Source organism: Scyliorhinus torazame, chromosome 25 (assembly GCF_047496885.1).
Source record: "Scyliorhinus torazame isolate Kashiwa2021f chromosome 25, sScyTor2.1, whole genome shotgun sequence".
Taxonomy (NCBI): Eukaryota; Metazoa; Chordata; class Chondrichthyes; order Carcharhiniformes; family Scyliorhinidae; genus Scyliorhinus; species Scyliorhinus torazame.
In genome coordinates this window covers 24,689,067-24,703,778 of record NC_092731.1, presented here as the reverse complement: position 1 = coordinate 24,703,778, position 14,712 = coordinate 24,689,067, and the positions used below count along the sequence as shown (strand labels likewise).

At 51.4% G+C, this 14,712-nt stretch overlaps 1 protein-coding gene across 1 annotated transcript in view; it reads right to left on the bottom strand.

Annotated features, from left to right (window-relative positions):
- LOC140402429 (calpain-2 catalytic subunit-like) overlaps nt 1-14,712 on the bottom strand; it is a 276,110-nt gene that overhangs the window by 217,406 nt on the left and 43,992 nt on the right. Inside the window, exon 5 of the mRNA XM_072490200.1 lies at nt 444-615. Coding sequence (XP_072346301.1) covers nt 444-615 — 172 coding nt within the window. The remainder of the gene's footprint in view (nt 1-443; nt 616-14,712) is intronic.

Genomic DNA, 14,712 nt, shown 5'->3' with positions numbered 1-14,712 from the left:
ATCCCGATCTCCCCTCTCCCCAAACCCCGCTCTCCCCTCTTCCCAAACCCCACTCTCCCCTCTTCCCAGACCCCGGTCTGTACACTCCCCAAACCCCACTATCCCGTTTCCCCAAACCCCGCTCTCCCCAAACCCCTCTCTCCCCCTCCACAAACCGCGATCTCTCCTCTCCCGAAATTTCGATGTGTCCCCTCCCCCAGCCCGACACCACCCGCCAGACTGAGCCACTGGTAACGTCACAGTCAAGGGAGAGGAGCCATGGCAGAAGGTCTCCTGCCTTGAGATAGCCATTGGCCATTTGCTGTGGCTCCGTGCTACCCTTTGCCCCAGGACCATGTCAGCCTGAGTGACAAGGCCTCCAGGGGGCCGACCGAGACCAAATCGGAGCCTCTCGCTGGGGCAGATGAACAGCGATTGTAAAAGCAGCGGAATGTTGGCATTACCTCAGTAGAACCAGATGCCAGGGTTTGCTGGGTGAGAGCACGTTTAACCATCAGCCACAGACCATCTGAGGTGGTGGAGCTCATTTTGATGGACACAGCTATTCCCCCGGTGAAATCCTCCATCGCCACGGACACATGCCCACCTACTATACTGGCATAGGAACCATAAAGCCTACAACAACAAGAGCACCATTTCAATTGTCTTTCCTGTAAACAAGATTAAACCTTTAAAATTACAATTCAGAGTGTTACAGTGAGGGGTGTGGGGTATATCAGAGTGTTACAGTGAGGGGTGTGGGGTATATCAGAGTGTTACAGTGAGGGGTGTGGGGTATATCAGAATGTTGCAGTGAGGGCTGTGGGGTATATCAGAGTGTTACAGTGAGGGGTGTGGGATATGTCAGAGTGTTACAGTGAGGGGTGTGGGGTATATCAGAATGTTGCAGTGAGGGGTGTGGGGTATATCAGAGTGTTACAGTGAGGGGTGTGGGTATATCAGAGTGTTACAGTGAGGGGTGTGGGGTATATCAGAGTGTTACAGTGAGGGGTATATCAGAGTGTTACAGTGTGGGGTATATCAGAGTGTTACAGTGAGGGGTATATCAGAATGTTGCAGTGAGGGGTGTGGGGTATATCAGAGTGTTACAGTGAGGGGTATGGGATATGTCAGAGTGTTACAGTGAGGGGTGTGGGGTATATCAGAATGTTGCAGTGAGGGGTGTGGGGTATATCAGAGTGTTACAGTGAGGGGTGTGGGTATATCAGAGTGTTACAGTGAGGGGTGTGGGATATATCAGAGTGTTACAGTGAGGGGTATATCAGAGTGTTACAGTGAGGGGTATATCAGAGTGTTACAGTGAGGGGTGTGGGGTATATCAGAGTGTTACAGTGAGGGGTGTGGGGTATATCAGAGTGTTACAGTGAGGGGTATATCAGAGTGTGACAGTGAGGGGTGTGGGGTATATCAGAGTGTTACAGTGAGGGGTGTGGGGAATATCGGAGTGTTACAGTGAGGGGTGTGGGGTATATCAGAGTGTTACAGTGAGGGGTATATCAGAGTGTTACAGTGAGGGGTGTGGGGTATATCAGAGTGTTACAGTGAGGGGTGTGGGGTATATCAGAGTGTTACAGTGAGGTGTGAGGGGTATATCAGAGTGTTACAGTGAGGGGTGTGGGATATACCAGAGTGTTACAGTGAGGGATGTGGGGTATATCAGAGTGTTACAGTGAGGGGTGAGGGGTATATCAGAGTGTTACAGTGAGGGGTGTGGGATATACCAGAGTGTTACAGTGAGGGGTGTGGGGTATATCAGAATGTTACAGTGAGGGGTGTGGGGTATATCAGAGTGTTACAGTGAGGGGGTGTGGGATATATCAGAGTGTTACAGTGAGGGATGTGGGGAATATCAGAATGTTACAGTGAGGGGTGTGGGGTATATGAGTGTTACAGTGAGGGGTGTGGGTATATCAGAGTGTCACAGTGAGGGGTGTGGGGTATATCAGAGTGTTACAGTGAGGGGTGTGGGTATATCAGATTGTTACAGTGAGGGGTGTGGGATATATCAGAGTGTTACAGTGAGGGGTGTGGGATATATGAGTGTTACAGTGAGGGGTGTGGGTATATCAGAGTGTTACAGTGAGGGGTGTGGGGTATATCAGAATGTTGCAGTGAGGGGTGTGGGGTATATCAGAGTGTTACAGTGAGGGGTGTGGGATATGTCAGAGTGTTGCAGTGAGGGGTGTGGGGTATATCAGAGTGTTACAGTGAGGGGGTGTGGGATATATCAGAATGTTACAGTGAGGGGTGTGGGGTATATGAGTGTTACAGTGAGGGGTGTGGGTATATCAGAGTGTCACAGTGAGGGGTGTGGGGTCTATCAGAGTGTTACAGTGAGGGGTGTGGGTATATCAGAGTGTTACAGTGAGGGGTGTGGGATATATCAGAGTGTTACAGTGAGGGGTGTGGGATATATGAGTGTTACAGTGAGGGGTGTGGGTATATCAGAGTGTTACAGTGAGGGGTGTGGGGTATATCAGAATGTTGCAGTGAGGGGTGTGGGGTATATCGGAGTGTTACAGTGAGGGGTGTGGGATATGTAAGAGTGTTACAGTGAGAGGTGTGGGGTATATCAGAATGTTGCAGTGAGGGGTATGGGGTATATCAGAGTGTTACAGTGAGGGGTGTGGGTATATCAGAGTGTTACAGTGAGGGGTGAGGGGTATATCATAGTGTTACAGTGAGGGATGTGGGGTATATCAGAGTGTTACAGTGAGGGATGTGGGGTATATCAGAGTGTTACAGTGAGGGGTATATCAGAGTGTCATAGTGAGGGGTGTGGGGTATATCAGAATGTTACAGTGAGGGGTGTGGGGTATATCAGAGTGTTACAGTGAGGGGTGTGGGATATATCAGAGTGTTACAGTGAGGGTGTGTGGGATAAATCAGAGTGTTACAGTGAGGGGTGTGGGGTATATGAGTGTTACTGTGAGGGGTGTGGGTAGATCAGAGTGTCACAGTGAGGGGTGTGGGGTATATCAGAGTGTTACAGTGAGGGGTGTGGGTATATCAGAGTGTTTACAGTGAGGGGTGTGGGATATACCAGAGTGTTACAGTGAGGGATGTGGGGTATATCAGAGTGTTACAGTGAGGGGTATATCAGAGTGTCATAGTGAGGGGTGTGGGGTATATCAGAGTGTTACAGTGAGGGGTGTGGGGTATATCAAAGTGTTACAGTGAGGGGTGTGGGTATATCAGAGTGTTACAGTGAGGGGTGTGGGATATATCAGAATGTTACAGTGAGGGGTGTGGGGTATATCAGAGTGTTACAGTGAGGGGGTGTGGGATATATCAGAGTGTTACAGTGAGGGGTCTGGGGTATATCAGTGTGTTACAGTGAGGGGTGTGGGGTATATCAGAATGTTACAGTGAGGGGTCTGGGGTATATCAGAGTGTTACAGTGAGGGGTGTGGGGTATATCAGAGTGTTACAGTGAGGGGTGTGGGGTATATCAGAGTGTTACAGTGAAGGGTGTGGGGTATATGAGTGTTACAGTGAGGGGTGTGGGGTATATCAGAGTGTTACAGTGAGCAGTGTGGGGTATATCAGAGTGTTACAGTGTGGGGTATGGCTGTTTAGCACAGGGCTAACTCGCTGGCTTTGAAAGCAGACCCAGGCAGGCCAGCAGCACGGTTCAATTCCCGTAACAGCCTCCCCGAAATGTGGCGACTAGGGGCTTTTCACAGGAACTTCATTGAAGTCTACTTGTGACAATAAGCGATTTTCATTTCATTTCAGAGTGTTACAGTGAGGGGTGTGGGGTATATCAGAGTGTTACAGTGTGGGGTATATCAGAGTGTTACAGTGAGGGTGTGGGGTATATCAGTGTTACAGTGAGGGTGTGGGTTATATCAGAGTGTTACAGTGAGGGGTGTGGGGTATATCAGAGTGTTACAGTGTGGGGTATATCAGAGTGTTACAGTGAGGGTGTGGGGTATATCAGTGTTACAGTGAGGGTGTGGGGTATATCAGTGTGTTACAGTGTGGGGTATATCAGAGTGTTACAGTGAGGGGTGTGAGGTATATCAGAGTGTTGGTGTGGGGTATATCAGAGTGTTACAATGTGGGGTGTTACAGTGAGGATGTGGGGTATATCAGTGTTACAGTGAGGGTGTGGGTTATATCAGAGTGTTACAGTGTGGGGTATATGAGAGTGTTACAGTGTGGGGTATATCAGTGTTACAGTGAGGATGTGGGGTATATCAATGTTACAGTGAGGGTGTGGGTTATATCAGAGTGTTACAGTGTGGGGTATATCAGAGTGTTACAGTGTGGGGTATATTAGAGTGTTACAGTGAGGGGTGTTGTAATGACCTCCAATTGGCATTATTGGTTGGCCAATTGGAGTATGTGCTCCCTCAATGATAGCTCATTGAGGGGGTCCATATAAGCACCTCTGTAGGCTTTGTGAGGCAGTCTTAAGTTGACTGGAATGCTAGCAGCACTGTTTGGAGATGCTCTTGTATAGAAGTTATTGCAAATAAATACTGGTATAGTGACGGAACCCCTGCCTCCTGTGGATCATTACAGTGGCGACGAGGTAATCAAAGAACCTCGCGGAGACCAGCTGCCGCACTCGGAGGGTAAGCCTTGCTCTTTCAAAAATGCCTCTTTTTGGGAAGTTGGATGCATTCGACCCGACTATTGAGGACTGGTCCCAGTATATGGAGAGAATGTGTTACTTTTTCCAGGCCAAAGAGATAACGGAGGACGGAAGGAAACGGGTTATACTGCTGTCGGCGTGCGGACACTCAGCTTTCGCCATTATACGTAGTCTAACTTATCCCGATACGTCGGACACGATACCTTTCCAAGAATTAACGAAATTGGTGGAAGAGCACTATGACCCAAAACCACCCCTCATTTTGCGTAGGTACAGATTCTACACAACGAAGCGGGAAGACAGAGTCAGTCACAAATTTCTTGACCCGTCTGAGAAGGCTGGCGGAAAAATGTGAGTTCGGCCCGACGCTAAATGAAATGCTTCGGGACCGGTTAGTGTGTGGCATAAATGACCTCCCAATGCAGAAGCGCCTGTTGGCGGAAACGCAGCTAGACTGCAGGTGGGCGTTACAGCTCGCACTGTCCCTAGAAAAGGCAGCAAGTGGGGTGCAGGAACTACAGGGCATGCCAATGGAGGTAGATACCTGGGAGGGACTACCACAATGGGTCCAGCTACCAGATAACCACCCTCAGGAAAAGCCTGAGGAACAGAGGGCCAAAGGAAAACCCCAGAACTGCCCCCAAGTCTGCTAGGACTAACTGGAGATAGCGGGAACTACCGGCTGAGGCTCCCCCAACAGAGAAGGACCATTTCTGGCATCAGACAGAATGGGGTAACAGCGACAGAAACTCTAGAAGGAGGTGGCAAAAGAGGAATAGCAGGTGGGGACGCAGGGAAGTACACAACCTAAATGCCCCATCCTCCTCCGAAGAGGAACAATTATATAATATTGCGACGAAGAAAGCAGAACCTATTAAGATTACCCCATGGGTGAACGGTCGGCCGACAATAATGGAAATAGACACGGGTGCGGCCGTATCAGTAGTAGGAGTGGCAGCATTTAAAAAAAATCAAAGATGGACTCCAGCCACTAACCCTAACAAAAACATCGACAAAAGTTAAAACCTACACGGGGGAACCTCTGGAAGTTCTAGGCACGACTCATGTACCCTTGGAATATGACAAACAATTGCTCAGATTACCATTGACGATAGTAGAGGGCTCTGGACCGAACTTAATAGGACGGAACTGGCTGAAAGACCTAAACTTGGATTGGATGAAAATTTTCCAGAGTGGAAGCGGGCAGTTGAGTGGAGTACTCCAAAAATACCTGGAGGTCTTCCAAGAAGGTTTGGGGGAAATTATAGGCGCCAAAGCACCTTTGCACGTGGACCCAGAAGCCCTTCCGAAATTTTGTAAGGCCAGGCCGGTACCTTTTGCATTTAGGAAGAAAGTAGATGTCGAAATAGCAAGGGTTACGGCGCGACGGCATTATCAGACAGTACAGTTCTCGGAATGGGCAGCGCCGGTGGTACCAATTTTGAAGCCAGACGGCTCGATACGTCTCTGTGGAGATTTCAAACAGACGATAAACAAATACGCACTGCTGGACAAATACCCGATCCCCAAAATAGACGACCTATATGCCAAATTGGCAGGTGGGCTTTTGTTCACGAAACTGGACATGAGCCACGCCTACCTGCAGTTAAAACTGGACAAGGACTCCCAGAAGTTCGCTACGATCAACACCCTGAAGGGACTTTTTCATTATACTAGGCTACCCTTCGGAGTGTCATCAGCCTGCGCTATATTCCAGCGTACGATGGAAAATATTCTGCAGGGACTACCGCAGGTGGCGATTTATTTGGACGATGTCTTAATCACGGGTAGGACAAACAGGGAACACTTAAGGAACCTGGAGGAAGTGCTCAGGCGTTTCGCAAAGGCAGGCGTACGGCTGAAAAGAGAAAAATGTGTTTTTCTGGCCCCACAAGTGACGTACCTGGGATATAAAGTAGACGAGTCGGGCTTACACCCTTTGGAAGACCGAGTAAGGGCAATAAAAGAAGCCCCAGCTCCCACCACAGTCCAGGAGCTACGATCATTTCTAAGATTGGTAACATATTATGGCAAATTTATTGAAAATAGGGCATCCATCCTAGAACTCCTCCACCAGCTACTAAAAAAGGGACAAGAGTGGAAATGGTCCGCCCGCCAAAACCGAGCATTTAGGGACATTAAGGAACAGCTGTCATCCGAAAATGTCCTAGAACATTATAACCCAAGGAAGGAGTTGGTGATCACGTGTGACGCATCACCTTACGGGGTAGGAGCCGTCTTAGCCCGTAGAGGAAGGAATGGGGAAGAACGGCCAATAGCCTATGCCTTGAGGACCTTGACGATGGCTGAAAGTACGCCCAAATCGAGAAGGAAGGACTGGCGGTGATATTTGCAGTAAAAAAAATTCACCAGTATCTGCACGGGCAGAAATTCACCATAGTGACGGACCATAAGCCATTATTAGGGTTATTAAAAGAAGACTAGTCAATACCCCTGATTGCATCAGCTAGAATCCAACGCTGGGCGTTGCGACTGGCGGCGTATAGATACGTTCTGGAGCACAGACCGGGAACGCGAGTAGCAAATGCAGATGCTTTGAGCAGACTTCCCCTCCCAGACACCCCGCCGCTAATACCGAAAGTAGAGGAGACAGTAACGACTCTAAATTTTTTGGACACCCTACCAGTGGACGCACAACATATTCGGTTGTGGATGCAAAAAGACCCAGTTTTAGCCAAGCTGAAGCATTTACTGCTAACAGGGGAACTGGAGAGACCAGTGGAGCCCCAGATGCACCCATACTGGAGCAGAAGGGACCAAATAACCGTAGAAGACGGTATCCTATTATGGGGAGCCCGGGTAATGGTCCCAGCTCAGGGCCGTCGGGCAATCTTAACCGAGTTACATCACGGACACCCAGGGGTGTCTAAAATGAAGATGCTAGCTCGAAGCTACGTTTGGTGGCCAGGATTGGACACAGACATAGCAGCCTTGGTACGTCGGTGCCAGGAGTGCCAACAGGGGCAAAGAGTGCCACCAGCTGCGCCATTGCATGCGTGGGAATGGCCAGGCAGACCGTGGACCCGCCTGCATATTGACCACGCTGGCCCTTTCATGGGCTCAATGTTTTTGGTGGTAGTGGACGCCCACTCCAAATGGTTGGACGTCCACCGGGTAAACGCGGCAAGCACAGCATCGACAATTGAAAAGCTCAGGGCCTCGTTTGCAACACATGGACTTCCGGAGGTATTGGTGTCGGACAATGGAACGGCATTCACAAGTGGGGAATTTGGAAAATTCCGAAAGGGAAACGGAGTCCGCCACATCAAAACGGCCCCTTACCATCCAGCGTCCAACGGCCTGTCAGACAGAGCGGTCCAGACACTGAAAGCGGGACTCAAGAAGCAGCCGGCAGCGTCAATGGACACAAAGCTCTCCCGCTGGCTGTTTGATTACAGGACCACACCGCATTCCACAACGGGCATACCGCCAGCTGAACACTTAATGGGAAAGTGGCTGCGAACGAGGCTGAGTCTCCTTTTCCCAAATTTAACGGGGAAAGTGGAGAAACAACAGGAGGTCCAACGCAGGGGGCATGATAATAGTCGGCAGCAGAGACATTTCCACGTGGGGGCACCGGTTTGGGTCAAGAATTATGGGAATGGACCAACGTGGGTCAAAGGCACGGTAGAGTCCCAAACAGGGCCCATATCATATGACGTTTCGGTAGGAGATAAGGTGCTGAAGAAACACCTAGACCAAATAAGGGCAGCGGAACCACACCTGGAGGCAGTCGAAGCAGGACCGCCTCAAGCTGGGATAGCTCCGACGGGAAAGATACCCACACCCCAGCCCCGAGCAATTTCTCCAGACCCCGTCATCCGGTTGTCAGAGTCGGAGATGGACACGTTCGACGAGGCCGCCGCGACACCTCTCCCCGAGGAGGAGGAAGTACAACTTCCAAGGAGGTCGTCAAGGAAAAGACGGGCACCTATAAGGTACACCCCACCCACGTCGGAGAACGACCCGGCGGACGACACAGAGGTGACAGAGCCGGACAGGAGGAGCAGGAAGAAGCTCAGAGGAATGCCAGCTGGCAGGAATTCCTCGGACCTTGGGGGGGGGGGGGGGAGGGGTGTAATGACCTCCAATTGGCATTATTGGTTGGCTCATTGAGGGGGTCCATATAAGCACCTGTGTAGGCTTTGTGAGGCAGTCTTAAGTTGACTGGAATGCTAGCAGCACTGTTTGGAGCTGCTCTTGTATATAAGTTATTGCAAATAAATACTGGTGTGGTGACGGAACCCTTGCCTCCTGTGGATTATTACAGGTGTGGGGTATATCAGAGTGTTACAGTGTGGGGTATATCAGAGTGTTACAGTGAGGGGTGTATCAGAGTGTTACAGTGAGGGGTGTGGGGTATATGAGTGTTACAGTGAGGGGTATACCATATCAGTGTCACAGTGTGGGGTATGTCAGAGTGTTACAGGGAGGGGTGTGGGGTATGTCAGAGTGTGACAGGGAGGGGTGTGGGGTATGTCAGAGTGTTACAGGGAGGGGTGTGGGGTATGTCAGAGTGTTACAGGGAGGGGTGTGGGGTATATCAGAGTGTTACAGTGAGGGGTGTGGGGTATATCAGAGTGTTACAGTGAGGGGTGTGGGGTATATCAGAGTGTTACAGTGAGGGGTGTAGGGTATATCAGAGTGTTACAGTGAGGGGTGTGGGGTATATCAGAGTGTTACAGTGAGGGGTGTGGGGTATATCAGGCAGACCCACGGCTGGGCTGCAAAATCCCACTGATTAGCTGGAAGATCTCGCCCCGTGATTTGCAGAAATCCATACAGGTATCATTGCCGTTTACCACTGATGCCAACAAATTGGACTCAGATATTCAAGATGTGGGGCTAGAATTTTCTTGGCCAATCAGTGGCTTGAAGGTGGAGAGTACCCCACCCCACCTCAAAACTGTTGGGGTGGTGTAGTCAATTGGCGTCCTTAAAATTTTGAAGGGGTATTGTATCCACTTTTGGGTGAATCTAATGATCAAGTAAAGGATTTAGGAAGAATTGCTGGACCCAGAGGGAAGAGATTTTGTGACAGAATCTCTACCAGATGCTCTGAGTTTGAGTCCAACCCCCGGACCTTAGAGGCACGGAAAGTATGTTTGTATCATGGCCAAACAGCTGAGCATCAACTTGTAAATCACAGAACTTACAGTGCAGAAGGAGGCCATTCGGTGCATCGAACCTGCACCGGTCCCTGGAAAGAGCACCCTACCTAAGCACACACCTCCACCCCATCCTAGTATCCCCACCTAACCTTTTTTTGGACACTAATGGGCAATTTCGCATGGCCAATCCACCTAACCTGCACATCTTTGGACTGTGGGAGGAGACCGGAGCACACGGAGGAAACCCACGCAGACACGGGACCAGGGGCTGGTTTAGCACAGGGCTAAAGAGCTGGCTTTTAAAGCAGACCAAGGCAGGTCAGCAGCACGGTTCAATTCCCGTACCAGCCTCCCCGAACAAGCGCCGGAATGTGGTGACTAGGGGCTTTTCACAGTAACTTCATTTGAAGCCGACTTGTGACAAAAAGCGATTTTCATTTTTTTTTTCTTCAATGTGCAGACTCCGCACAGACAGTGACCCAAGCCAGGAATCGCACTTGCGACCCTGGAGCTGTGAAGCAACAGTGCTAACCACTGTGCCACCCAACCTTCCAACACACACCATTGGGGGCAACACGAGAGGCAGCGAATTCTGGCCAACCACGTGATGGAACGGATTTGGGACCTCGATCATCTCGATCCATAGCTCCAGGCTGCAACATGCATGGAAAAATGTATGTCACCATGGCAACTCAGACTCCTGAAACAAACATTAGCATAACACTAACCTCATCTCCTCTCATGAGATGTGGGTGTCGCTGGGCCAGCCCGGGTATTTAATGCCCAGCCCTAATTGCCCTTGAACTGAGTGTCTCACACAGTCATTTTCAGAGAGGCAGTTAAGAGTCGACCACATTTGCTGTGGCTCTGGAGTCACGTGTAGGCCAGACCGGGTAAGGACGGCAGATTTCCTTCTCTGAAGGGGACATGAGTGAACCAGATGGGTTTTTACAACAATGGTTGTCAAGGTCGCTGTTACTGAGACCAGCTTTCAATTCCAGATTGTTTTAATTTTTAAAAAATATATATTTATTCAAATTTTCAACGATTTTCAAAACACTCCAACCAGAAAAAAAGAATAACGCACAAAACAAGCAAAAATTGTACATGAGATTTCCACCAAAATATAATAACCCCCATTTAACAAATAAACACGCCAGTAAGGAAAAACGCCCCACTCCCGGCTCGTCCGATACCCCAAATAATGCTAATCCCCAGCTCGGCTTGACCCGGGTGTTCACCACTTTGGACATAGCCCTCGTAAAGCCCCTCCAGAACCCCTCCAGCCGGGCACGTCCAAAACATATGGACGTGATTTGCTGGGCTCCCTGAACATCTCAAACATCTGTCCTCCACCCCAGAAAACCTACTCATCCTCGCCCCTGTCATATGCACCCTATGGACAACTTTGAACTGTATTAGGCTGAGCCTGGCGCAAGAGGAGGAAGAATTAACCTTACTCAGGGCATCAGCCCACAGATCTTCATCCAGCTCCTCCTCCCACTTTCCCTTTATCTCCTCCACCGAGGCCTCCTCCGCCTCCTGCAGCTCCTGATAGATCGCCAAGACCTTGCCGTCTCCCACCCATACACCCAAAATCACCCTGTCCTGAATCCTTCGTGCTGGGAGCAGCGGACATTCCCTCACATGCCGTCTCACAAACACCCTCACTTGCATGTACCTAAAAGCATTCCCGGGAGGTAACCCAAATTTCACCTCCAGCGCCCCTAGGCTGGCAAAAGTCCCATCGATGAATAGGTCCCCCATTCATTTAATCCCAGCCCGATGCCAGCTCAGAAACCCCCCATTCATCCTACCCGGAACGAACCTGTGGTTCTCTCGTATCGGGGACCAGACCGAGGCCCCCACCTCGCCCCTATGTCGCCTCCACTGCCCCCAGATCTTCAGAGTCGCCGCCACCACCGGACTCGTGGTGTACCTTGTCGGTGGAAGTAGCAACGGTGCCGTCACCAGCGCCCCCAGACTTGTACCCACACAAGACGCCACCTCTAGCCTCTTCCACGCCGCCCCCTCTCCCTCTATTACCCACTTACGGATCATCGCCACATTAGTTGCCCAATAATAGCCACACAGATTCGACAGTGCCAGCCCCCCCTCCGTCCCTGCTGCGCTCCAAAAACATCGTCTTCACCCTCGGGGTCTTATTCGCCCATCCGAAATCCATAACACTCCTGCTTACCCATTTAAAAAAAGCCTTGGGGATTAGAATGGGCAGGCACTGGAACACAAACAGGAACCTCGGGAGGACCGTCATCTTGACCGACTGCACCCGACTCGCCAGGGAAAGTGGCAGCATATCCCATCTCTTGAAGTCCTCCTCCATCTGCTCCATCAACCGTGTCAAATTGAGCTTCTGCAGGGCCCCCCAGCTCCTAGCTACCTGGATCCCCAGGTATCGGAAGCTCCTCTCCGCCCTCTTCAGCGGTAGCTCGTCTATCCCCCTTCCCTGGTCCCCTGCATGCACCACAAAGAGCTCACTCTTCCCCACGTTGAGCTTATAGCCCGAGAAGTCCCCAAACTCCCTAAGGAGCATTATAACCTCCGCCATTCTCTCCACAGGTCATCAGCATATAATGACACCCGGTGTTCCCCCCCCCCCCCCCCCCGCCCCCCCCGGACCAATCCCCTCCAGTTCCTAGACTCCCTCAATGCCATGGCCAGTGGCTCAATTGCAAGTGCAAACAACAAGGGGGATACCCCTGCCTTGTCCCGCGGTACAACCTAAAGTACTCCAACCTCCGCCGGTTCGTAGCCACACTCGCGACTGGGGCCTTATATAACAGCCTGACCCATCTTATGAACCCTTCCCCGAACCCAAACCTCCCAAGCACTTCCCAGAGATACTCCCACTCCACCTGATCAAAGGCCTTCTCCGCGTCCATAGCCGCCACTACCTCCACTTTCCCCTCCACTGAGGGCATCATGATCACATTTAAGAGCCTCCGCACATTCGTGTTTAACTGCCTGCCCTTCACAAACCCCGCCTGGTCCTCATGGATCACCTCCGGGACACAATCCGCAATCCTCGTAGCCAGCACCTTCGCCAACAACTTAGCGTCTACATTAAGGAGCGAAATCGGCCTATACGATCCACATTGCAATGGATCCATACCCCGCTTCAAAATCAACGAGATCAGCGCCCGGGACATTGTCGGGGGCAGGGTCCCCTCCTCCCTCGCCTCATTGAAAGTTCTCACCAGCAACGGGCCCAGCAGGTCCACATACTTTCTGTAAAATTCAACCGAGAACCCGTCCAGTCCCGGGGCCTTCCCCGCCTGCATGCTCCCCAATCCTTTAACCAGCTCCTCCAGCCCAATCGCCGCCCCCAAACCAGCCACCTGCTCCTCCTCCACCCTCGGGAACCTCAGTTGGTCCAAGAATCGCCGCATCCCCTCCGCCCTCCCCCCACGCCCCCCCCCCCTCCGGGGGCTCAGACCTATACAGATCCCCAGAGAAGTCCCTAAATACATAGAACATAGAACGATACAGCGCAGTACAGGCCCTTCGGCCCACGATGTTGCGCCGAAACAAAAGCCATCTAACCTACACTATGCCATTATCATCCATATGATTATCCAATAAACTTTTAAATGCCCTCAATGTTGGCGAGTTCACTACTGTAGCAGGTAGGGCATTCCACGGCCTCACTACTCTTGCGTAAAGGACCTACCTCTGACCTCTGTCCTATATCTATTACCCCTCAGTTTAAAGCTATGTCCCCTCGTGCCAGCCATTTCCATCCGCGGGAGAAGGCTCTCACTGTCCACCCTATCTAACCCCCTGACCTTGTTTATTCTCACCGCACTCCGCACCATATTCCTCCCTCTATCTCTAATTCCACCAATCTCCCTTGCTGCCTCTCTCTTACAAAGCTGATGTGCCAGCATCCGGCTCGCCTTCTCCCCATACTCATATACCGCCCCCTGCATTTTCCTGCACTGTGCCTCTGCTTTTCCCGTGGTCAATAAATCAAATTCCATTTGGTGGTTTCGTCGCTCCCGAAGCAGCCCCTCCTCGGGGGCCTCTGCATAGCTCCTGTCCACCCTTAATACCTCCCCCACCAATCTCTCCCTCTCCCTCCTCTCTCTCTTCTCCCGATGATCCCTAATGGAGATTAGCTCTCCCCTAACCACCGCCTTCAGAGCCTCCCAGACTACCCCCACCTGCACCTCCCCATTGTCGTTGGCCTCCATGTATCTTTGAATACACCCCAGGATCCGCCCGGACACCTCCTCATCTGCCAACAGTCCCACATCGAGGCGCCACAACGGGCGCTGGTCCCTCTCCTCCCCCAACTCCAGCTCCACCCAATGCGGGGCGTGATCCGAGATGGCTATAGCCGAATATTCCGTTCCCTCCACTTTCGGGATTAGTGCCCTACTCGTTGTAAAGAAATCTATCCGGGAATCGGCTTTATGGACGTGGGGGAAAAAAGAAAATTCCTTGGCCACCGGCCTGGCAAACCTCCACGGATCCATTCCCCACATCTGGTCCAGAAACTCCCTGAGCACCATGGCCGCAGCCGGCCTCTTACCCGTCCTGGACTTGGAATGTTCCAGTGCTGGGTCCAACACCGTGTTGAAGTCCCCCCCCCCCCCCCCCAACATACGTTTCATAAATCCGGCATCATCCCAATTCGGGGCATACACGTTCACCAGTACCACCCGCGTCCCCTACAACCTACCACTCACCATCACGTATCGACCTCCATTATCCGCCACAATATTCATCGCCTCAAACGACACCCACTTCCTCACCAGTATCGCAACCCCTCTATTCTTCGCATCCAGCCCCGACCTGCCCTACCCATCCCTTTCTCAGCCTGACCTGATCTGCCACCTTCAAGTGTGTCTCCTGGAGCACGACCACGTCTGCCTTCAATCCCTTTCAGTGCGCGAACACCCGGGCCCTCTTGACCAGCCAATTCAGGCCCCTCACATTCCATGTTATCAGCCG